This window comes from Saccopteryx bilineata, chromosome 10 (genome assembly GCF_036850765.1).
Source record: "Saccopteryx bilineata isolate mSacBil1 chromosome 10, mSacBil1_pri_phased_curated, whole genome shotgun sequence".
Classification (NCBI taxonomy): Eukaryota; Metazoa; Chordata; class Mammalia; order Chiroptera; family Emballonuridae; genus Saccopteryx; species Saccopteryx bilineata.
Window position 1 is genome coordinate 8,110,836 of NC_089499.1, and position 25,159 is coordinate 8,135,994.

Genomic DNA, 25,159 nt, shown 5'->3' on the forward strand with positions numbered 1-25,159 from the left:
AACCCACAACCTTGGTGTATCAGGATGATATTTTAAGTAACTGAACTACCCAGCCAGGGCTCACTTTTTAATTTTTATCAGGTGCACTTTCTTAGAAATTTGATTCAGACTACAGAACTTCCTAAAGGAATCTTTTAAGCTGTCAAGTCTCTTCTTGTTATTAGAGCTGATGACTTCTTGTCAAAACTATCACAGGGTATGAGGCTTATCAGTAAGATATTATACTTGGTATTGCACAGAGAAGAGTATATGAATATAACTCTCCATACTTTCATGTGTGCATATCCATCCTTTGTTTATATTTGTTATAACTATGTGTGACCAGATATATGTCAAATTCTGTAGCTTTTATTATTGTATTTTGGTTTGTTTAAATTTTAGAATTTGTTTTTGTTTTTTTTGTTTTTTTCTGAAGCTGGAAATGGGGAGGCAGTCAGACAGACTCCCGCATGCACCCGACCGGGATCCACCTGGCACGCCCACCAGGGGGCGATGCTCTGCCCATCTGGGGCATCGCTCTGTTGCGACCAGAGCCACTCTAGCGCCTGAGGAAGAGGCCGCGGAGCATCCCCAGCGCCCGGGCCATCTTTGCTCCAATGGAGCCTTGGCTGTGGGAGGGGAAGAGAGAGACAGAGAGGAAGGAGAGGGGGAGGGGTGGAGAAGCAGATGGGCGCTTCTCCTGTGTGCCCTGGCCGGGAATCGAACCCGGGACTTCTGCACGCCAGGTCGACGCTCTACCACTATTTGTAGTTATAGATCTGTCCCCAGCTATAAAGAAGAATCTATTTAGTATGCTACATGTATCTTTAATTTGAAATGCTAGAATCTGAGAATAGGTAAAATTATTTTCATTTAGATGTCTGTTTCCTTGGGCTTCTCTCCTATCTGCAAGATTCCTTAAGTAACTTTGAGTATGATTTTTAACCAGTGCCAAATTGAAGTTAATGATTTTGTATTGAGTGACATAACATTTATTTTTGCTTTGATTGTGCCTATAATTTAGGAAACAACTTTTTGTGGTGTTCTTATTGTTTTCTTTCTAGATACGATACACCAACTTCTAAAAAGAAAGTACGAATTAAAGACCGCAATAAACTTTCTACAGAGGAGCGTCGGAAGTTGTTTGAGCAAGAGGTGGCTCAACGGGAGGCTCAGAAACAACAGCAGCAGATGCAGAACCTGGGAATGACATCTCCACTGCCCTATGACTCTCTTGGCTACAATGCCTCTCATCACCCCTTTGCTGGCTACCCACCAGGTTATCCCATGCAGGCCTATGTGGATCCCAGCAACCCTAATGCTGGAAAGGTGCTCCTCCCCACACCCAGCATGGACCCTGTGTGTTCTCCTGCTCCTTATGATCATTCTCAGCCCTTGGTAGGACATTCTACAGAACCCCTTGCTGCCCCTCCACCTGTGCCAGTGGTGCCACATGTGACAGCCCCTGTGGAAGTTTCCAGTTCACAGTATGTGGCCCCAAGTGATGGTGTGGTACATCAAGATTCTAATGTCACGGTCTTGCCAGTGCCAGCCCCAGGCCCAGTCCAGGGACAGAACTATGGTGTTTGGGATTCAAACCAACAGTCTGTCAATGTACAGCAGCAGTACTCTACTCCTGCACAGTCTCAAACAACCATATACTATCAAGGGCAGACTTGTCCGGCTGTCTATGGTGTGACATCACCCTATTCACAGACAACTCCACCAATTGTACAGGTAACTAATTTTGGACCTGTCTTGTGTCTTACAATTTGTTTATTGGGTGTTAAATTTGATGCCTGGGGAAGTCCTGCTATTTATCACTTTTTTTTTTATCACTTTTTTACATTGATCAATACTAGTTGTGTATTATATAACAAATTACTCTAAAACTTAGCACCTTAAGGCAATAAGTATTATTTTATAGTTTCTGTGGGTCAGGGATTTTGAAGCAGCTTGGCTGGGTAGTTCAGGCTCAGAATCTTTAGTGCAGTTATATTAACCAGGGCTGTAGCCATCTCAAGATAGGAGACAGAAGATTCATGTTCAAGCTTACTGGCCTGGATTCTTGCCCATCACATGGGCTTCTCAGTAGGGCTGTTATTGCATGCTAGGTGGCTTCTCCCAAAGCCAGTGAGCAAGAGAGAATGACTTTTGTATTAGTCCTTTCCTGTTTTCATATAGGTAGTGAATTATTTATCATTTATTCTTCTGTATACCTCTGTCATGGTAATTGAGTTAGGCCGTGGTTTGCCCTTTCTTCTTCCAGACCCAGCTTGTGTATTATTTCTTATAACCCTATATTTTTATTATGAGTTTGTCAGAGTGACTCTTGATGTATTGAGCCTAAGGATATTACTATGGTAGGAAATAGTAATGTTAAATTTAAAGCTAAGAATGTACTGATTTTGTATTTCAAAATGTATTTTTATTTTTTATTTTTTTTATTTTTGTATTTTTCTGAAGCTGGAAACGGGGAGAGACAGTCAGACAGACTCCCGCATGCGCCCGACCGGGATCCACCCGGCACGCCCACCAGGGGCGACGCTCTGTCCACCAGGGGGCGATGCTCTGCCCCTCCGGGGCGTTGCTCTGCCACGACCAGAGCCACTCTAGCGCCTGGGGCAGAGGCCAAGGAGCCATCCCCAGCGCCCAGGCCATCTTTGCTCCAATGGAGCCTTGGCTGCGGGAGGGGAAGAGAGAGACAGAGAGGAAGGAGGGGGGGGTGGAGAAGCAAATGGGCGCTTCTCCTATGTGCCCTGGCCGGGAATCGAACCCGGGTCCCCCGCACGCCAGGCCAACGCTCTACCGCTGAGCCAACCGGCCAGGGCCATAATTTTATTTTTTTAATACAATTTCTTTTTTCTATAAAACAAATGATAACATTTTAAGCTTTAAAAAAAAGTGTATAAAGCATCATCCTCACCACATTTCTATGTCTCTCTCACCCATCACTCCTCTTCATCCTTAAAGGTAAAATGGGGATGGCAGAGATTCCCAGGATGTCTCTTGCACACATTACTTAGTATTGATCAGTAATGTTTACTTCTGTTAGAATTTTTGTGCTAGGTTAAAGTTTTGTTCAAAAAGTCATGACAGAGTATCCTGCTTTAATTCCTAAAACCTTAACTATATTAACTACTTTCATTTTTTATGATCTCTTTAACCACAATTATATATTTTATATATTTGTAATCTTAAAGACTTTAAGTTTTTATCCTTTTTCTTTTTATTGATGATTTATTGATTGATTAATTTTTAGGGAGAGAGGAAGGAGAAGGGTTAGGGAGAGAGAGAGAGACATAGAAACAATCAATTTGTTGTTCCACTTATTTATGCATTCATTGGTTGACTCTTGCATGTGCCCTGACCGAGGATCAAATATGCAACTTTGGTGTACCGGGAAAACACTCTAAGCTCTCACCAACCAGGGCTATCCTGTCTTTTTCTACTTAACATGATTCTTAACCATTTTTCCAAATTATTCTATATTTTTGTGTATGTATGCACACATGTACATTTTAATGGCTATGTAATATCCCTTTTGCTTATATGGTCATTTTAATGTTTTTCTGGCGTAGTTATTTAAGTTGAAAGGTCTTTTTCATAATTATAAATAACGTACTGAACATTCTTATACTTAGTTTTGTGTGGGGTTTTTTCCTTCCATTTTTGGCTTAAAATGAATGTTATAGTGCTAAATAAGAGTAGTAAAAAATGTTCATTTTTGTTTATTAGGTATCAATTTTACAGAATGTTTAGGGATGTTAAACAAATTTCTTAGATCCTAACTCCTCCTGCTGTCTTGCCATATTCTTTCTTGGAGCAAGACATTATTTTTGAGTTTTTCCCTGAAAATGTATATCATAGATTTACTTAATGCCCAACCATGTGGTGGCACAGTGAACAGAGCATCAATCTGGGATGCTGAGGACCCAGGTTCAAAACCCCAAGGTCTCCAGCTTGAGTGTGGGTACAGGCTCTTCGGCTTGAGCGTGGGCTCACTGGCTTGAAGTCAGGGTCACTGGCTTGAGTGTGGGATAATAGACATGACCCCATGGTTGCTGATTTGAGCTCAAAGGTTGCTGGCTTGAATAAGAGGTCACTGGCTCAGCTGGAGCCCCCTGGTCAAGGCACATATGAAGAAGCAATCAATGAACAACTACGGCACCACAAGTATGAGTTGATGCTTCTCATTTCTCTCCCTTTCCATCTGTCTGTCTCTCGCTAAAAATAATAATAATAATAATAATAATAATCTAATATCCCATTCCTATTACTGAAGAGTGATCTTAACCTAGGAGTTAGAGCCTAAGCAACAAATGGGAGGTGTCCTTTAGAGCAGTGGTCCCTAACCCCCGGGCCGCGGACTGGTACTGGTCTGTGGGCCATTTGGTACCAGTCCGCAGAGAAAGAATAAATAACTTACATTATTTCTGTTTTATTTATTTATATTTAAGTCTGAACAATGTTTTATTTTTATTTATTGATTGATGTTTTATTTTTAAAAATGACCAGATTTCCTCTGTTACATCCGTCTAAGACTCACTCTTGCCGCTTGTCTTGGTCACGTGATACATTTATCCGTCCCACCCTAAAGCCCGGTCTGTGAAAATATTTTCTGACATTAAACTGGTCATGGTCCAAAAAAGGTTGGGAACCACTGCTTTAGAGACTCCTCAGTAGAGAGCTCACTGGTCATATGATTGTTTTGAAATAGAATGCTTTGCCTGACCTGAGGTGGCACAGTGGGTCAAGTGTCGACCTGGAACGCTGAGGTTGCCTGTTTGAAACCCTGGGCTTCCCTGGTCAAGGCACATGTGGGAGTTAATGCTTTCTGTTCCTCCCCGTCTTCTCTCTCTCCCCGCCCCTCTCTGTCCCCTCTCTCTAAAATGAATAAATAAAATCTAAAATAAATAAGTAAATTAAAATACACACAAGTCTCACTGAAAAAAATATAAAGTAAAATAGAATGCTTTTTTTCATCCAGTGATCAAAAGACTTCTTTAGGGTTTAATCACATGTAGCCTCTTTTTTTATTTTTAAGTGAGAGAGGAGGGGAGATAGACCTCCTGCATGAGTTCTGACCAGGATCTACCCAGCAACCCCCTTTTGTGGCAGATGCTCAAACCATATGAGGACAATGCTTGCAACCAAGCAATTTTTGGTGCCTGAGGCGGAGGCTGTACAAGCTATCCTCAGTCATTTTATTTGTTTTTTATTATTGAATTGTCATTTGATTTTTGAGCCAGTGGCCATTGCACTGAACCAATGGAGCCATGGCTGTGGGAGAGAAAGGGGGGAGGTGGTGGGGGGAGAAGCAGATGGTTGCTCCTCGTGTGCCCATTCCATCCACATGCTGGTTCAACGCTCTACCAATGAGCCATCCAGCCAGGGCCCATATGTAGCCTTAAGACTCAAACATCACAGTTTTACTTATTTCCAGTTTTCCAGTCTTCCTACCAAGAAGTCATTTATTGGCTCCCAACCCACTTTGTATGTGCTAGAGTAATAAATAAATGGACTAGGATGGTTCAGACTATCCTTCCCCAACTATGAAATTAGCTGAGCAGAGATGATGTTGGGCTTTGAATAATGAGAAGCATAGAGCATGTTTTTAGTGTGTTTTGAGTTCTGACCTATTATTTACTGTGTGTCCTGAAGACAGGCACTTAGATTCTTCCATTTTAATTTTCTTATCTATAACATGAGCTGAATGCCTCAGAGTGGTTGAGGTTTACATTAGATAATGGATATTAATAATGATAGATTTAAAGCATCTTTACCTTGAAAGTTTAAAATAATTATTACTCAGTTACCATGGTAACTGAGAAAAGTACTGACATTAGTGAGCTGTGATGCATAGCTAGTAAGCCATCTATCTCTGTCTGGCTTAATGATCTTACCTCCAGGAGGAATCCTTGAGGTCTGTGCCGTTCAAACCTAGTATCAGCCATGATGAGATGGGCTACTTATAGACATGATAACCTTGACAGTGAAGTATTTTATGATATGATATAAATTTGTGTGTGTGTACATATCCAATATCTTTAACATTTGAAGTGGATATGTTATCAGAAGGTGACCATGTCATTTTTTGTCACAATTGCTTATTAAACATAAAAGCACAAATTTTAACTGAGGCCACATGATTTACAGTGGTCTTATGACATTAGTAAATAACAGAGTTATAGTGAATCATATCTTAAAAAATTGAGTACTTAGACTAATTTTTCATGTTATAAAGTCAAGTGACTCAGAGATAAAGTAATGGTGATTTTTTTTCCCCTCTAGAAGTAGGGATGGAAAAATTATGTTTTCCCTTATATAACATACGGACCTTTGTTTTCTCTTGTAATTCCCATTGCAAGTCACATTTTGAAGACATTTCTAGACTGTATTTATGTTTGCAAAGTTAGCTTTTGTGTAATTTCAAGATGCTTGAAAGGGAGAGCCAGCCCTGGCCGGTTGGCTCAGCGGTAGAGCGTTGGCCTGGCATGCGGGGGACCCGGGTTCGATTCCCGGCCAGGGCACATAGGAGAAGCGCCCATTTGCTTCTCCACCCCCCCTCCTTCCTCTCTGTCTCTCTCTTCCCCTCCCACAGCCAAGGCTCCATTGGAGCAAAGATGGCCCGGGCACTGGAGATGGCTCCTTGGCCTCTGCCCCAGGCGCTAGAGTGGCTCTGGTCGTGGCAGAGCGAAGCCCCGGAGGGGCAGAGCATCGCCCCCTGGTGGGCAGAGCGTCGCCCCTGGTGGGCGTGCCGGGTGGATCCCGGTCGGGTGCATGCAGGAGTCTGTCTGACTGTCTCTCCCCGTTTCCAGCTTCAGAAAAATACAAAAAAAAAAAAAAAAAAAGAAGAAGAAGAAAGGGAGAGCCAGTTGCCTATAGATTTCCCCCAGCACATAGAGATTTGACAGGCAGGTGCTATTTGGATCTATCTCACCAGTCTGTATATTTTTCATATTATTTTAGACTGTAAACCAGTTTTCCCTTTCTATTGCTGCTGTTGGTTTTGGCATTGGCATTGGCATATGATTGTCATCTGGATTGAATAGATACTGTAGAACCCTGAGAAATGTTCATTTTCCCTTTACTTTTTGACAGTTCAGTTTCAAACACTATACCTCCAAATGAAAGATTATGCCAACTTGGATGTTAATTACTGCCTTATTAGAGCTAGAAAAGCATACATTATGAATTCATTCCTTCATTTTACTTTTTAGAGTTATGCCCAGCCAAGTCTTCAGTACATCCAGGGACAGCAGCTTTTCACAGCTCACCCACAAGGAGTGGTGGTCCAGCCAGCCACAGCCGTGACGACAATAGTGGCACCCGGGCAGCCTCAGCCCTTACAGCCGGTAAGAAATCTTTTGGTTGATAAACTCTCATTGGCTATTTACCTTATCTTTAGAAAGTTTACTTTTTTTAAAATTTGGTCCTTTTTTTTTTTTTTACTCTGGGTTTTTTTGTTTGTTTTTAATTTTTACTTTTTTTTTTTTTCTGAAGCTGGAAACAGGGAGAGACAGTCAGACAGACTCCCGCATGCGCCCGACCGGGATCCACCCGGCACGCCCACCAGGGGGCGATGCTCTGCCCATCCTGGGCGTCGCCATGTTGCGACCAGAGCCACTCTAGCGCCTGGGGCAGAGCCAAGGAGCCATCCCCAGTGCCCGGGCCATCTTTTGCTCCAAAGGAGCTTCGGCTGCGGGAGGGGAAGAGAGGGAGACAGAGAGGAAGGAGAGGGGGAGGGGTGGAGAAGCAAATGGGCGCCTCTCCTGTGTGCCCTGGCCGGGAATCGAACCCGGGACTCCTGCACACCAGGCCGACGCTCTACCACTGAGCCAACCGGCCAGGGCCTGTTTTTAATTTTTGTAGTCACCAATTTCACTCAAATGCCTATGCATTCTGAGGGAATGCTATTACTTAGTCTTCTATAGAATTTAAAGCTGTGTTAATGGACATATATTTTGCTCCTGAAATTCCTCCTTTTATTTGTAATTTAAACTGACTGACCTTGTATTTTTATACTTTGCTCTGCATTTCTGAAGTAATAATTTTTAAGATCAGCTACTAGTGTGATACTGTATGAAATTATACTAGACACCATAGACTAGTATAGTATAGAATTCAGTGCTACTTCACTATGCATGTTGTGCAGTGTGTATGGAGGGCAGCTTTTGGTATTCACCGTATGTAGAAGGATATGGTGAAATCTGATGAATGAAATGGGAAATAGGATGCCGGTCTTAGAAGCATTGAGAAATTCAGCAAGAGAATGACATGATCAGAATAGCAATTTAGAATGAATACTTACATTGTGAAGAAGGCTCTTTAAGCAATCTGGCGAGTGATGGTGGTTCTAGGTAGGTGGAGATGGAGTAAAAAGACTACATGTGAAACAATTGGGAGAAACACAGTGGGTACTTAGAGCAGGAATTTGAGGGCTTGCTATGAGTTGGGTCCTCCTAGACCTTTTCATACAAACATTACATTGCATTCCTTTTTTTTTTTTTTTTTTGTATTTTTCTGAAGTTTGAAACGCGGAGGCAGGCAGACAGACTCCCGCATGCGCCCGACTGGGATCCACCCGGCATGCCCTCCAGGGGGCAATGCTCTGCCCATCTGGGGCGTCTCTCTGTTGCGACCAGAGCCATTCTAGTGCCTGAGGCAGAGGCCATGGAGCCATCCTCAGCGCCTGGGCCAACTTGCTCCAATGAAGCCTTGGCTGCGGAAGGGCTGGTCAAGGCACATATGGGAGTTGATGCTTCCTGCTCCTCCCCCCCTTCTCTCTCTGTCTCTCTCTCTCTTCTCTCTCTCCCTCTCTCTCTCCTTTCTAAAATGAATAAAAGAAAAAAAAAAAGAGTCTTGCATATTAAAAATCCACCCAAACAAATCTAAAAAGGACCAAAGTCTAAGGTATGACCTAAGATTTAAGATGTGATTCTGGAAACCAAGCAGCCTCAAGCACAGCCTCAAGAGAGGAAGGAGAGGGGGAGGGTGGAGAAGCAGATGGGCACTTCTCCTGTGTGCCCTGGCCGGGAATCGAACCCGGGACTCCTGCACACCAGGCCGACGCTCTACCACTGAGCCAATCAGCCAGGGCCTACATTGCATTTCTATTATTAGATGTTGATACTCTACTGAGAGTTGAGGATCACAATGAATAATACTTAAAGTAGTCTGAGTTTAGTGAAAGGTGCATATAAGGAGTTTGAGGAAGGAAAGAATTATTCCTAGGTGGAGGGAGGATTAGTAATTTAATTTAATAAGTGCTGAATGATGTGGAATATTAAGTGACACCATAGTTTAGGGAAAAGAGGCCAGATAGAGACTATAGGAGTGGAAGAACTGGAACTCAAGCAAAGCCAAAAAAGAACAACTACATGAAGTGGAGATAAGGTAGGTTATGCACAAAGCAGCAATCTCAAAGACCCATTGTGCTTAAAAGTGGATGCATTTTATGTTAGCCTGGGATCTCAGGTTCCTCTTTAACTGTTCAAGCAAAGGTAAAGCTGGCAAAATTATTCTTGTGTGTGTCTGTTTTTGTTTGTTTTTTAGCCTGAAATGGTTGTGACAAATAATCTCTTGGATCTGCCACCCCCCTCTCCTCCAAAACCAAAAACCATCGTCTTACCTCCCAACTGGAAGACAGCCCGAGATCCAGAAGGGAAGATTTATTACTACCATGTCATCACAAGGTAAGCAAGAAGGGCTGAGTGGGCACCCCTAGGTCAGCTTTCAGTTGGTCAGAAGCTGCCTTTTTGTTTGTTTTAGTTTGTTTTAGTTTTTGTTTTTACAGGGACAGAGAGAGGGATAGATAGGGATAGACCGACAGGAACAGAGAGATGAGAAGCATCAATCATTAGTTTTTCGTTGCGACACCTTAGTTGTTCATTGATTGCTTTCTCATATGTGCCTTGACTGCGAGCCTTCAGCAGACCTAGTAACCCCTTGCTCAACCCAGCGACCTTGAGTCCAAGCTGGTGAGCTTTTGCTCAAACCAGATGAGCCCGCGCTCAAGCTGGCGAGCTCGAGGTCTCGAACGTGGGTCCTTCCGCATCTCAGGTTCTATCCACTGCACCACCGCCTGGTCAGGCCATAAGGGGAGCTATATGCAGTGACTTTTTGTCATTGGCTGTTCACTGTGCTTGAGGCTGCTTGGTTTCCAGAATCACATCTTAAATCTTAGGTCATACCTTAGACTTTGGTCCTTTTTAGATTTGTTTGGGTGGATTTTTAATATGCAAGACTCTTTTTTTTTTTTTTTATTCATTTTAGAAAGGAGAGAGAGAGGGAGAGAGAGAAGAGAGAGAGAGACAGAGAGAGAAGGGGGGGAGGAGCAGGAAGCATCAACTCCCATATGTGCCTTGACCAGGCAAGCCCAGGGTTTTGAACTGGCGACCTCAGCATTTCCAGGCAAGACTCTTTTGAACAGAGAGAAGGGGGGTGCTAGGATGGGATAAAGCTGAAGGGAAGGGAGGAGGGCACTATGGGGAGGGTGACAAGGGAGATGTTGAGGGGAATATGGGGGAGGGGGATGCATTCTGGGCAACACTAGAATCTATATAAACAATAAATTAAAATCAATAAATAAAAGACTTGGCCTGACCTGTGGTGGCGCAGTGGATAAAGCGTCGACCTGGAACGCTGAGGTCGCCGGTTCAAAACCCTGGGCTTGCCTGGTCAAGGCACATATGGGAGTTGATGCTTCCTGCTCCTCTCTCCCCCTTCTCTCTCTCTCTCTCTCTCTCCTCTCTAAAAATTAATAAAAGAAAAATTAAAAAAAAAAAGACTTGGAGAAAACTAAGGAGTTTTTTAAAAATGATAATGACTTCACCTAACATCATAGATATCAGGGGTCATGGGCAGACCATTTCTATAAAAGGCCATATAATATTTTAGTCTTTGATGGCCAATCTCTGCCATGACTACACTATTCTGCCACTGTTGTGTAAGCAACAAAGACAATACATAAATGAATGGGCATGTCTATGTTCCAATAAAACTTTATTTACGAAAATAGGCAGTGGACCAGATCTGGTCTGTGAGCCATAGTTTGATGATTTCTGCTATATATAAAAAACCCAATTTATCTTTTTCTTAGAAATTAAAAATACATATTTTTTAGACAGACAACTTTATGTGAATATGTGTTTTCTGTGTGTATGTGTGTCTGTAGTCATCAGTATATAATCTTATGTGAATTGTTTGGTAATTTATTTATCAATCTTTAGAACTTTATATACAACTACATTATTTATTTATTTTTGGTGAGAGAGAGAGAAAGATATAGAGAGGGACAGATAGAAGGGAGAGAGATGAGAAGCATCAACTCATAGTTGTGGAACCTTAGTTGTTCACTGATTGCTTTCTAATATATGCCTTGACTGGGGGCTCCAGCCAAGCCAGTGACCCCTTGCTCAAGCCAGCAGCCTTGGGCTTCAAGCTGGCAACCTCGGGGTTTTGAACCTAGGGCCTCAGCATCCCAACCCGATGCTCTATCCACTGTGCTACTGCCTGGTCTGGCACCAATTGCATTATTTTTAATTCTTGCTTATACTTTGTTGCAGGGTCAGCAAACTATGCCTGTGGACCACTTGTTTTTACAAATAAACTTTCTGGGAACACAGCCACACTCATTTATTTAGGAATTGTCTGTGGCTGCCTTTATACTACAGTGACAGAGTAGTGACAGAGACCATATGGCCCATAAGGACAAAGATATTTACTCTCTGAATCTTTATAGAAAAAATTTGTCAACTTCTTCTCTTTTGTATGGCTATATCAAATTTTATTTAACCTACTCTGATTGATGGATTTTCACTATTTTATATGTAACTAACCCTGGACACCCTTAAGACACTAATCTTTCTACCTTCTTTTGTTGATGATGAAAAGAGACATGCATTTTAAATTGATAAATATTGTCTGTCTGCCATTAAAAAAGTCATTTGTATCAATTTAGACTTCCACAAAAAGTAAACAAAAGTGGCCCTGGCCGGTTGACTCAGCGGTAGAGCATCGGCCTGGCGTGCGGGGGACCCGGGTTTGATTCCCGGCCAGGGCACATAGGAGAGGCGCCCATTTGCTTCTCCACCCCACCCCCTCCTTCCTCTCTGTCTCTCTCTTCCCCTCCCGCAGCCGGGGCTCTGTTGGAGCAGGGGATGGCCCGGGCGCTGGGGGTGGCTCCTTGACCTCTGCCCCGGGCGCTGGAGTGGCTCTGGTTGCGGCAGAGCGACGCCCTGGAGGGGCAGAGCATCGCCCCCTGGTGGGCAGAGCGTCGCCCCTGGTGGGTGTGCTGGGTGGATCCCAGTCGGGCGCGTGCGGGAGTCTGTCTGACTGTCTCTCCCCGTTTCCAGCTTTTAAAAAAAAAAAAGAAAAAAAAAAGTAAACAAAAGTGCCTTTTCATCATGTATGTTCTTTTAATCTTAGATGGAACATTAGTAGATTATTGGCAGTTTATATCTTTGTCAGCATTGTTAGATATTTTTATCAAAGGCATTGCAAATGTTTTTGTTTGTAATGCCTTATGACATAAAGTTTAAAATTTTTATATAGTCAAATATTTTCTCTTTATGTTTTCTGCTTAGTGGCTCTTACTCCAGGGAGCACACCTGTGCCTTTCCGTTACCTTTACCTTTCTCTTTCGCTCTCATAAGCTCCAAGGGCCCTTTTGCCTCTGTAACTTGTTTCCTGAGTTCATTTCTTCTGCCACTTATTTCTTCTACCCCTGTGACTTTCTAAATAAACTTTCTCTTGCCCTGGCCGGTTGGCTCAGTGGTAGAGCGTCGGCCTGGTGTGCAGAAGTCCCGGGTTCGATTCCCAGCCAGGGCACACAGGAGAAGCGCCCATCTGCTTCTCCACCCCTCCCCCTCTCCTTCCTCTCTGTCTCTCTCTTCCCCTCCCGCAGCCGAGGCTCCATTGGAGCAAAGATGGCCCAGGCGCTGGGGATGGCTCCTTAGCCTCTGCCCCAGGCACTAGAATGGCTCTGGTCGCAACAGAGCGATGCCCCAGAGGGGCAGAGCATTGCCCCCTGGTGGGCAGAGTGTCGGCCCCTGGTGGGTGTGCTGGGTGGATCCTGGTTGGGCGCATGCAGGAGTCTGTCTGACTGTCTCTCCCCGGTTTCTAGCTTCAGAAAAATACAAATAAATAAATAAATAAATAAACTTAAAGAACGGAATAAAAGGCCTTCTATAAAATACCTTTATAAAACAAGCCCTCATTATATTACTAACTGAAAGCATAGTGGTTTTAAAAACCATTGTTTGCAAATTTGACCAGAACTTTGTTCTTTCAATACCAAAGCAAACTTTTTAAGTTACTATCACTTTTCCAAAAACAATAAAGATTGTATTCCTTATTTATATTTGTACCTTTTTCCGTCTTTTTTCTAGGTTTTCCTTAGCTAGCACCATACTTCCCTCTCTGTTCACTTTCCACAGTAAACCCACAGCTGCTGTGGTTCTTGGATTACAGTAGCACTCTTCAGCCCCCCTCCCATTAGTTGCATTGGTTAGAGATAAGCCTCTTTTCACAATCACTTGCAAATCTGATATACATCAAGTACCTTTAATGTTGCTGACTAAAGTTTGGTATGGTATGAAAACAGAAGACCATAATGTCGGGACTTATCTGCCGGATACATTGCTAGTTTCTTTGAGGATTTTGGCATTTTGAGTGATTCCCTTACAACATTCCCTGTGGGACTTGACTTTGGACTCCTGAACATGAATTTACTCACTTCCAGTTGGGGGGAATCTTGCCTACTTATTTTCAAAACATCTATAAATATACAATGAGTTAACATGGTTGAACCCCCTTTTTTTTTTGTATTCAGTTGAGAATATTCTTAATAGAGGGCACAAGTTTTTAGCCTGTACATCTTTTCCATGCTGTTAGTTATTAGACCAAAGGGCACAACTACAACAAGAAGGCTCCTAAAGCATCAAGGATTGTAAGGAGTGTGTTATGATTTATTGTTTTTGGCTCCAAGAACATGCTAGGTATAGTCACCATTGATCTCTTTACCTGCATAGGGATGGCCTGGACAAGCACCTATGCCATGCACTTTCTTAGGCTTTGCTGCATCTTATTTTCAGGACATAGCCAGGTTAGAGACAGAGGGATGTTTGATTTTACTGCTCTCTTTGACACCCAGCAAACGTTGCCACATCGTTGGCTACAGAAAAACACTGGGATAAACAGTCTGTGTCTGGGGTTGAATCATTGCAGCTAGGAAGATGTCAGAAGAATGTCTCTGTCTTACGGAGGAGCTGTCCTGTTTTGTGACTCATTGCTTGTTGTATCTTAAGACTATGAGCAGAGATGCCTGTGCCGGAGTTCTCTATTTTCTGGCCATGACAGCATGGCTGTTTTTACCTTCTTCTAGGCAGACTCAGTGGGATCCTCCTACTTGGGAAAGTCCAGGAGATGATGCCAGCCTTGAGCACGAAGCTGAGATGGACCTGGGAACCCCAACATATGATGAAAACCCCATGAAGGTGAGTGTGGCTAACACACATGTTTCTTGATCATATGGGAATCTGTGCCCAAATTTTGTAGGGCCAGTAGCCACATGATCTTGGGATTCTATTTTCCTTATTGTTCTGGAGAATTACACGTGTAATAATTGTAGGGGTAGGGTCAGGGGTGGCTGTAACATCCAAACACAGAAGTATGGTATGTAGAACAAAAAATAAAAGCCCTTAATTTCTATCTAGCAGCTCTCTTTTCATTATATATCCCTCCCTAGAGATAGTAGCCTTTTAGGGCAAGGGTTCTCATCCAGGAGCAGTTTTGCTCCTCGGAGATTCCATTTGATAACGTTTAGAGATATTTTTGGTTGTTACAATTGAGGTGATGCTACTGACTTTTAATGGGGATAGGCCAGAGAAGCCATTAAAACATCTTACAATGCACAGTACAGCCCCCCCACAACAAAGAACTGGTCCAAGATGTCAATAGTACTATGTTTTAAAATTTTTAGTTTGTCATATATTCTTCTTAGACCTTTCTGGAAAACACACAAACAGATATTTTTCTCTTTGCATTTTAAACACACAAATAGGATCATAGTATTCATACTTCATTTTAGTTTCTTTTATTATATCTTAGATCTTTCCCTGCAGATCTATTGAATTCTTCTTTATGCTGTGCTTCTTTTCAAATGTATTTTGGCTCTTTAACTGAAGTCTTACTTAGATGGTGTGGTTTAATGTCCTGCAATTTTTGGATTGGTGGGAAAGAATTTAACTTTACATTAAAATCTCACCAAAGGCCAGTTGGCTCAGTGGATAGAGTGTTGGCCTGGTTTGTAGACATCCTGGGTTCAATCCTAGGTCAGGGCATACAGAGAAACCATCTACTTTTCTCCCTGTCCCTCTGCCCCTTCTCTCTCTGTCCCCCCCCACCCCAACAGCCAGTGGCTTGATTGGTTCAAGTGTTGGCCCTGGGCACTGAGGATACTCGGTTGGTTCAAGTGCACCAGCGTCAAGTGCTAAAAATAGTTCAGTTGATTTGAGCATTGACCCCAGATGGGCTGCCAGGTAGATCCAGGTCGGGGTGCATGCAGGAGTCTCTCTCATTATTTCCCCTCCAATTACTAAAAAAAAAAACAAAACTCACCAAAGAACTGTAATCTCCCCCTCCCCTAACACTTTTTAGAGTTGAGACAGAGATACTTTACTTTGGAAACACTATTTTATAACAAAGACGGCCAAAAAGTGCTTATTCCTCATTTCTCTCTTTGACAAGACAGTAATTAGAATTAGAGATAAAATAAAAGGTGCTTAGCTAGTTAAATTGATGGAGAGAGGTGGAAGAGGCTAAGAGGGGAAGAAAGGAAGAAGCGAAAGAGGATTAATGTGGAAATAAGTCCTTACCTTCTTTATTTTATTCACTTTAGGGGAAATGTTTTTTCTTCACCATATATTTGTCATTTGCTGAAAAGATACATGCGTAAGCCTGGCCGATGGTGATGCTGAGGTCCCAGGTTTGAAACCCTGAGGCTCCCAGCTTGAGCATGGGGTTACTGGTTTGAGCGTGGAATCATCAACATGACCCCATTGTCGCTGGCTTGAGACCAGTGTTGCTGGCTTGAGCAAGGGGTCACTGGAGCCCCCCAGTCAAGGCACGTGTGAGAAGCAATCAAAGAACAACTAAAGTACCACAACTAAGAGTTAATGTTTCTCATTTCTCTCACTTCCTATCTCTCTCTCTCAAAAAAAAAAAAAAAAAAAAATAGATATATACTTAACTTAAATCCACATGGAGCTTGCTAAATTTCAAATGAATTATTTGAGTCAATTAACTACATTACTCTAGCTAGTGTGCTGTCACATTTTCTTTCTTTCTTTCTTTCTTTCTTTCTTTTCTTTTCTTTTCTTTTCTTTTCTTTTCTTTTCTTTTCTTTCTTTCTTTTCTTTCTTTCATCTGTCATTTAGGAATATGCCCAGCTTTGTTAGGCAGCTGTCATTTAAATTATCGGGAAGTTTACAAGCGAACAAAAATCCCACAGTACCCTCTTTCCAGACTTCTGTACCTATGTTTGTTATATCTTTTGAGAAATAAACACAAGGGAGAAAAGTTCTTTGGTGCAATAATACAGCGAGTTCTGAGACTAAGTTTTTAAAGCACGTCAGAGACCTTACCTTTTGCCCTTTACCTGTAAATTATGATCCAGTCTTTTGGTCTGGTATGTGTATGTTAAGTTAGTTCTTCAAAGCAAAAGGAGACTAGGCATAAAGTTTACTATTATTGATTCAGTGTTCAGAGAGTTGGCTTTTTTTTTTCTAGAGACAGAGTCAGAGAGAGGGATAGATAGGGACAGAGAGACAGGAACGGAGAGATGAGAAGCATCAGTCATCAGTTTTTTGTTGCGGTTCCTTAGTTGTTCATTGATTGCTTTCTCATATGTGCCTTGACCGTGGGCCTTCAGCAGACCAGAGTAACCCCTTGCCAGTGACCTTGGGCTCAAGCTGGTGAGCTTTGCTCAAGCCAGATGAGCCTGCGTTCAAGCTGGCGACTTTGGGGTCTTTTTTTTTTTTTTTTTTTTTTATTAAGAAAGAGACCATGCTATGGCAACCTTATTTTTATTTTTATTTTTTTTTACAGAAACAGAGTCAGAGAGAGGGATAGATAGGGACAGACAGACAGAAACGGAGAGAGATGAGAAGCATCAATCATTAGTTTTTTCGTTGGGACACCTTAGTTGTTCGTTGATTGCTTTCTCATATGTGCCTTGACCGTGGGCCTTCAGCAGACTGAGTAACCCCTTGCTCGAGCCAGCGACCTTGGGTCCAAGCTGGTGAACTTTGCTCAAACCAGATGAGCCTGCGCCCAAGCTGGAGACCTCGGGTCTCGAACCTGGGTCCTCTGCATCTCAGTCCGATGCTCTATCCACTGTGCCACCGCCTGGTCAGGCTACCTTGGGGTCTTGAGCCTGGGTCCTCCACATCCCAGTCCAACACTCTATCCACTGCACCACCGCCTGGTCAGGCGACTTGGCCTTTCTTAAATGAAGACCCTGTTTTGGGCAATTTAGATCATTAGAACAGTCAAGCACAAAGTAGGAGCTGAGAAGTAGGGGCAAGCCTAATGAGCCATGCTTAGGGTGTGAACTTCCATTCTGTCTGAGTTGTGGGGAACGGGTGGTTTGAACAGTGACATGCTCAGATTTGCCTTTAAGGAAGCTCTTTGTTGCAGATGGACTTGCAAAAGGATTCTGTATGAGATCACTTTCCAGCAGTGGAGAAGAAACCCGGAAATCATGTTTGAGAGGGGAGTGTCAGAAACCAGAGCCCAGCTCTCTGCAGAGCAGTTAGTTAATCTACCTGATAAGCATAGCCTGGTCCTCAGTTCGGGTACCAGAGAGAAGCCCCAGGGCCGCAGTACATTGGAGGCCAGATACATAACGTAAGAGCCCTGCTGGTTCCTCGTGATGTCTTTAGGACTTTAGTTCCAGGTCATAAACAAAATCCACTTCTCTCTGAGTGGAGTAGCTGGAGCCTGTGTGTAATCCAGTCAGACTTTTGAAATACTATTGCTAGAAAGTTCCTCAAAGATTTTTTTTTGTTTTGTTCCTGTCCTCTTTACCCTCTACACATCCCAAACCCTTGCCTTGTTTTTTTTGTTTTGTTTTGTTTTGGTGTATGTGTGACAAACTAAGGTGTGCTGAAGTGCCTTATCTAGAATCAGACACTGAGATTATTTGCTGTTTGTGCTACTAAAGGAGGTAGCGACTCCAAAACAGAATATTCTGAGTTTTTATTATTTTAGAGGATCCTTTCTGTTCCTCCCTCCCTCCCTCCCTTTTTCCCTCCCCTCCCTCCCTTCCTTTTGATTGATTTTAGAGACAGAAAAAGAGAAAGAAAAACATTAATTTGTTTTTCCAGTCATTTACGCATTCATTGGTTGATTTTTATATGTGCCCTGACCGGGGAGCAAACCCACAACCTTGGCATATTAGGACGATGCTCTAACCAACTGAGCAACTGAGCTACCCAGCCAGGGTGGGAATCAATCTTCCTTTCTTAACCTTTTATTTATTTATTTAATTTTTATTTATTTTAGCCAAGAGAGGAGGGGTAGAGAGAGAGGAACATCAGTCTGTTCCTGTATGTGCCCTGAGTGGGGATCGAACTGGCAACATCTGCACTTTGGGATGATGCTCTAACCAGCCTCGCTATCTGGGCAGGGCTCTTTCTTAAACTTTTAAGTGATGTGTACAGCCTGACCTGTGGTGGTGCAGTGGATAAAGCGTCGACCTGGAACACTGAGGTTGCCGGTTCGAAACCCTGAGCTTGCCTGGTCAAGGCACATATGGGAGTTGATGCTTCCGGCTCCTCCCCCCTTCTCTCTCTCTGTCTCTCCTCTCTCTCTATCTCTCTGTCTCTCCCTCTCCTCTCTAAAATGAATAAATAAAAAAATAAAATAAATGATGTGTACAGGTTCATGTGCTACTAAATGTAGACTAAACCGTGGTTGTAGTGTTTCTGGTAGCTCAGCTTCTCTTGCTTTTGGATTCAAGCTGCCCCAAAAGAAAAGGTTCCTCCTCAAATAATGTTTTACATGACATGTTCCAAAGAAAGGGTTTTTAATTAAATTCAGGAAGAGAGAAGCATTAACTAGATACATCCTTCTCTCTCTTTGTCAAGACCCATTTTAGTCAGGCTACGTTCCTAGGTTCCAAGGCACGTGGGTTTTGTGACATGATCATTTCTGTATGTACCTTATATAATAAAGGATGGAGTTTGCATTTGTTGTGTTACACAGTCAGTGTGTGCTTACCAGACCCATTCAATAAGCTTAAAGCCATTTCCTCCTAAGCCAAAAGGATTTGAAACCTTACCTTGAGGAATGTGAAAGTATTTCGGCCTTCCTTATCATAATCATCTGGTTATATTCCAACCCAATTCCCTAGGAATCCAGATATGTCTCAGAGGAAGGCTGACAGCAGGGTGACCTTCTAAAGGCAATAAGCTCCGGCTTTTGCCAGGCCCTATGCTTGCTTATTTCATTTGTACTCTCATCTGGCCACTGTTCACATAGGTGCCCACAAAAATGCTCCGAAACTGATGGCCCGTGGGAGCCAATATATAAAAAAGGCAGACTGATTAATCCTGAGGACCTGGAAACTCATTGCTTTCTTTTGTAGTGTGAGAGCACCCTCCACCCTCCTTACCCTCACCCTGTGGGTTTCTAGAATCTCAGTGAGACCGCTTGCACCATGGGTAGGTGTTCCCTATCCCATGAAGTAGCCTGTTATGTTTCAGGGACCATGGTCCAGTTTAATGTCTTTTCTGGAGCTAAAGGATATTTAATTAGCACTAGGCATTTGGGAAGGTTAATAGCACTTGATTTTAAAAGTTTATGAATTGTAGAAATGGTAACACTTAAATGGAACTTTTTTGGAGTTAGAGGGTATTCCCTAGGTTTTCATGTCAGTGTCTATCAATATCCTGGGTTCTGACTCTGGTTCCTGGTATTACTTGGCATTGGGCTTGCGTGAGCGTGACCCAGTTTCTGAAATTATTTCTCATGCCATTTGTAGACCACAGACCAAGAGGGGTACGTGAATTTCAGTACTTCTGAGAGTAATTTATTTTGGTGCACCATTCCCATGATGTAAGTCTAGGCACCCTTCATTTGAACATTTCTGTTCTCAATCCCAGTTGTGCATGCTCAGTGGATTGTGCTCTGCGACTGTGTTTTTAAAGCCCTACCAACTTCACCAAGTCAGAGATTAAATTAGAAAACTATTAAATATGCACTGAATTTATTTAGCTTTCTGAACACATACCTCATTCATAGGGAACCAGAACGTTCCTGTTTATACAATACTCTTGCTGAGAGCCTGGCCTCTTCCAAAACCTTGAGGTGCCTGTTACACCTCAAGGGGCTTTCTGTATTCATTGCTGTTGCTGCTCAGTTCTGAGCAGACTATCTGAGGATGTGTTGAAGGTTCCTTGGCTTGTTCAGGCAATTCTTGATCCCTTGCTACCTGAGGTTTTATTATGAAGCACACCCACACTCTCTAGTACTGGGGAAAATAACCACAAAATCCCAAAGCAAAACATTTGAAAATAGATTACTTGTTGGTTTTTGTTGTTTTATTTCCTGAAAACAGGGAATAACAGGGTGTTCTTTCTACCCTCCCCTCCCCATCCTGATCCCACAGCCACAGAACGAAAGTAGAAAAATGGAAAATACGGCCCTGGTCGGATAGCTTGGTTGGTTAGAGCATTATCCTGAAGTGCATGCAGAGGTTATCAGTTGGATCCCTGGTCAGGGCACATACAGGAACAGGTCTATGTTCCTATCTCTCTCTCTCTCCCCCTTCCTCTGTCTCTAAAATCAATAAAATAAACAGGGGAGGGGGGAGTGGAAAATATGTAAATCTTTTATAACAAATCGGAGAAAGCTGCTTTGTAGCAGCCCAGGGCAAGGGAGTGCCCCTTTCTTCTGGAGCCAGTCCAGAGCAGAGGGAGTTAGACAGTAGCTCCACCATCAGCACATTCATACTGTTGGTGGAAATGGGGAAATCAGAACTGGAGGGGTGAGGTGGGAGTAGAAAAAGTCTTTGCTCTAAGTGACCAACAAAACCTGAAGTACCTATGATACCAGTTACAGCTTCTACGTCCATCAGAAGTGACTGTACCTCAAGACTGCATAATCATTTCCATGGAAAAGTACATTTACTAGAATTTGATGGCTGGTGGTGGGCAAAGGCATGGGGTGGTAACCTTGCATGGCAGGTGCTCTGAATGCCACGGCTGCCAGCCCCTCACCTCGCAGCAGTGCCTGATTGAGGGAATGGCAGCCTCCTTTCTGGCCCTGCTAGAAGTTCATCATCTCGCCAGGTTTTAGACAGAGTAGCCTGTTTCTTCCCATCTACCCATCTGTTCCTTGACTTGGACAACCCTTCCCTCCTTCCCTCCAAACCCTTGGTACCTCCTTACTCTTTGCGTTTCTGACCTGGAGAAACCAAAGTCCAATGAGCCTTTCCTGCGTGCTGAGACTGTCTCCTGCGGTCTGGCCAGCCCTGCCTTTGAGGGAAAAGTGATGAGTATCCAAGGGGAGTAGAGGCACTGGGATGAAGACCCTGGCCTGGTTGGACCCTCCAGGTGGAAGGTCTTCAGAACAGCGTGTTTTGCCTTTGTCCTGGACTCCTGGGCTGTCAGAATCAGGAAAGATGGAGCTCGCTGAGCCTAGGTCTTAACAGTGTGGGGTTCTGTGGCTCAGACAGGGACCTGAGGGGCCCAAAGCCTGCAGAGAAGCTGACTCTGAAACAACTGGAGATGTTTAGCTACATCAAAGATGCAGCTTTGAGTTAGAGAATTAGAACTTGGTTTATAGGAATGAGGTCCGAGCCAGGATACAGAACTGAAACATGAGGTGAGGCTGGGAGCAGGAGCCAAGCTCCCTCCAGGCCATGTGCCTTAATACCAAGTCAGGTATCCCAGCTTGAGGAGAGGGGGGTTCTGGAGCAGCAGGGCATCACTCACTTGACCTCTCATGCCAGCATTGTTGTGTTTTCTCTTCCATTTCTAGACCTCAAAAAAGCCTAAGACAGCAGAAGCAGATACCTCCAGTGAGCTGGCTAAGAAAAGCAAAGAAGTATTCAGAAAAGAGGTAAGGTTTCTTGGATGTTACTCAGCTTCACAGACTTAAACCCAAGCTCTGTCCTTCCTTGTCCTCTGTGTGCACAGCCATGTGTAGGGTTATGCTGGTGGCTGCCTTTGGGTGTTTCCTCACTTCTGTAATTTGACTGTATAGTTGTTCTGTGATGACATACCCGCATGGTCCTTTACAGTGGGTAATAAGCACTTTTATATCCATTTTCTAATTTTGTCTCCATACTAGCCCTTGAGGTAGGCAAGAAAGGAATTGTCGGTCCTCTTTTGCAGGTGAAAGGACTCCTGGTTCTGAGAAGGCAAGTTCTAAACATTTAAACTCAAGCCTTCTGGTTCAAAGTCTAGTTCTCTTTCTGTAATAGCTCATTTAGTGTGGTTACCTAATTCTTAAGGGATTGGAAAAAGCAGTTCCTTTTTATGCTGCCCCTGTTAGGGTGTTCCTAGTGAAGTGGGTGCCACTGACCTCACTCCCTTTGTCCCCTGGGATCTAAATCCATAAATACTTCCAGAGGTCCTGTGTCTGGGTCTCTTAAGAGCCACTGGGTAGGACAGACATTACAGAGACAGCTCAGGAGAACATTGGAAGTTGTATGTTGAAAAGGGCCCTTTGAGGCCTGGATATTTTCCCACTGCTCTCATACAATGTTTCCAGCTGCTTCACATGCCTGTAGTATGAACCAAAAGAAATGTAACACTTAGGGAATCTAAGTAACCTTCAATAACAAAGTACTTGAATATTCTAAAGTTGCTGAGCCTTTTCAGAGGCACTGGAACATTCTCTTAGCACTGCCTCCCTGAGCCAGAGAACTTAGCTCTAGTCTCTGTGCCAAGGACATGATGTGTGTTAGCCGAAACCTGGGCCTGCCAGGGGATTCAGCAGTGGAGTCCTGCAGCGGGGTCCCTCCATCTCAGTCAGGCTTGCTCAGTCCCCCCAGGGAGACACCCTCTCAGGGCTGACCCAGGACCCTTTGTCCATGTCCCACAGGCACACTAGCATTCCTCTGTCCAAACCCAGCAACCTGAGTTGGGAAGGTGTGACTGGCTCTACTTGCTGTCTTTTCCAGTTATTTCCTCTGGAGTATTGAGCAGTGTGTTCTTTCCCTTGCCTGCAGATGTCCCAGTTCATCGTCCAGTGCCTGAACCCTTACCGGAAACCAGACTGCAAAGTGGGAAGAATTACCACGACAGAAGACTTCAAACACCTAGCTCGCAAGGTATTCTCCCCAGCTGTGGTCTGACAATGTTCTGGGCAAACGGTGTACCTTCTAAGAAGGCCTTTCTCATCATAGAAAGTAGGTTTTCCTTGCCAAGTGCCCAGGCTGGGTCCCAGGAACAAGGAGGGATGGTTTAAGAAGAGTGGGCGCCCTACTTGAGTGTAGTGCTTCTCTAAGAAATTTCAAGAGCTGAGCTTCCCTTTCTGGTGATCCCAGCACCAGCCTGCCCCCAGTCTGTCTCCTTATTCAATGTCCAACCTTGGTTAGAGGGCCCTGAGGCAGCAGACTGGCCTTCCTCCTCAAATCATTTCCACTCTGATCGGTGGCTGTGGTCTCTCTTCCTGTGTCCTGGACAGCTGACTCATGGAGTTATGAATAAGGAGCTGAAGTACTGTAAGAACCCTGAGGACCTGGAGTGCAATGAGAATGTGAAACACAAAACCAAGGAGTACATTAAGAAGTACATGCAAAAGTTTGGGGCTGTTTATAAACCCAAAGAGGACACTGAATTAGAGTGACTTGTGGGGCCAGGGTGGGAAGACAGGTGAACAGGTAGGACAAACTCGGGAGAAACCCTGTGGGCCCCCCCTGTCCCACCCTTCTGTCAAAGCTGTGCTACTGATGACACATCACCCTGGGGAATTCGAACCTGCAGATTTCAACTGAAAGCCCAAAAACGAGCTCAACCTACAACAAGCGATCCCCGGTCGTGAGCTGTTGGGGTGTGGTTAGGGGCCATCAGAGGCAAGGGCTTAGGGAAGACCCTTTGCTCCAAGAGCCTGGCTAGGCCTGACCCGACTCTCAGACCTGGGTCTCCTTGGCGGTGCTGTCGGCGCACAGACCCATGCGCGTCCCCACTCACGACCCCGTACCCTGACGATCTGTATTATATTTTAATGTATATGTGAATATATTGAAAATAATTTGTTTTTTCCTGGTTTTTGTTTTTTTGTTTTGCTTTTAGCCTTTACGTGCTAGGATCACAGGAAGACTTTGTAAGGATGGTTTAAGTTCTCCTGCAAGGCTTAATTTGTTATCATGTAAATATTCCAAAGCAGGCTGCCCTGTGGTTTTGGCCAGCCTTGTGCTATGTTGATAAGATTGATTTACTGCTTAAAATCACTTTACTTTATCCAATTTTTACTGAACTTTTTATGTAAAAAATAAAATTAATTAAAGAACGTGGCATGTGTGTTCCCTAGTAGCTAGTCAAACATGTTTGTGTATAATGACATTACTGAGAAAGAAAGGAGAGATGGTGGCTATAGGTGTGTGAAGTTTATTATAGACCTTGTTCCCCACAGGTCCCACTGGGACTGAGGCAGACATTTGCCAGGTGACTGACACTTGTGAGCTTGGGATCTGGTGGCTGAGCTCAGGCGTGGAGTTAACTTAACGGGCATTCCAGAGCAAAGGAAGTGGACCTGCGGCCTCCCTGGCACTGGGCTCCTTTGGTCAATAGGTCAGTGAAGAGAAAGGCATGGGTCTTCCCTCTGTCTTCCTGGCTGGCGAGAGGCACTGACACTCTTCCCTGCAGAACCTTGAGTTTCCTGAGCCCCCTGGAATTGATGTTTTGTTTCCCTGACCTCCCACCATGGCACCTGACACTGGGCTTGGACACAGACATAGGACAGGGGAGGACTCTTATAAAAGGAGTACAGTGCACAGGTTGTAATGAGAGTAGACATCTCCTAGAGGTTTCAGGGCCCAGTGGAGACCCCTGCCACACACACACCACCACCACCACCACCACCACCACCACCACCACCGCTTGTCTGGACAATGAAGAAAGCCAAAGGCTTCAGGCCAGCCTGTGGGCCCATCTTTGCAGAA

At 43.8% G+C, this 25,159-nt stretch overlaps 1 protein-coding gene across 1 annotated transcript in view; it reads left to right on the top strand.

Annotated features, from left to right (window-relative positions):
* The window catches only part of SETD2 (SET domain containing 2, histone lysine methyltransferase), an 89,943-nt gene extending 65,436 nt beyond the window's left edge, over window positions 1-24,507 (top strand). The window contains exons 14-20 of the mRNA XM_066245828.1: window positions 1,044-1,716; window positions 7,203-7,337; window positions 9,538-9,677; window positions 14,369-14,480; window positions 22,030-22,110; window positions 23,225-23,326; window positions 23,683-24,507. Of these exons, the coding sequence (XP_066101925.1) occupies window positions 1,044-1,716; window positions 7,203-7,337; window positions 9,538-9,677; window positions 14,369-14,480; window positions 22,030-22,110; window positions 23,225-23,326; window positions 23,683-23,844 (1,405 nt within the window). The 3' untranslated portion in view covers window positions 23,845-24,507. The remainder of the gene's footprint in view (window positions 1-1,043; window positions 1,717-7,202; window positions 7,338-9,537; window positions 9,678-14,368; window positions 14,481-22,029; window positions 22,111-23,224; window positions 23,327-23,682) is intronic.
* The last annotated feature ends 652 nt before the right edge of the window (window positions 24,508-25,159 follow it).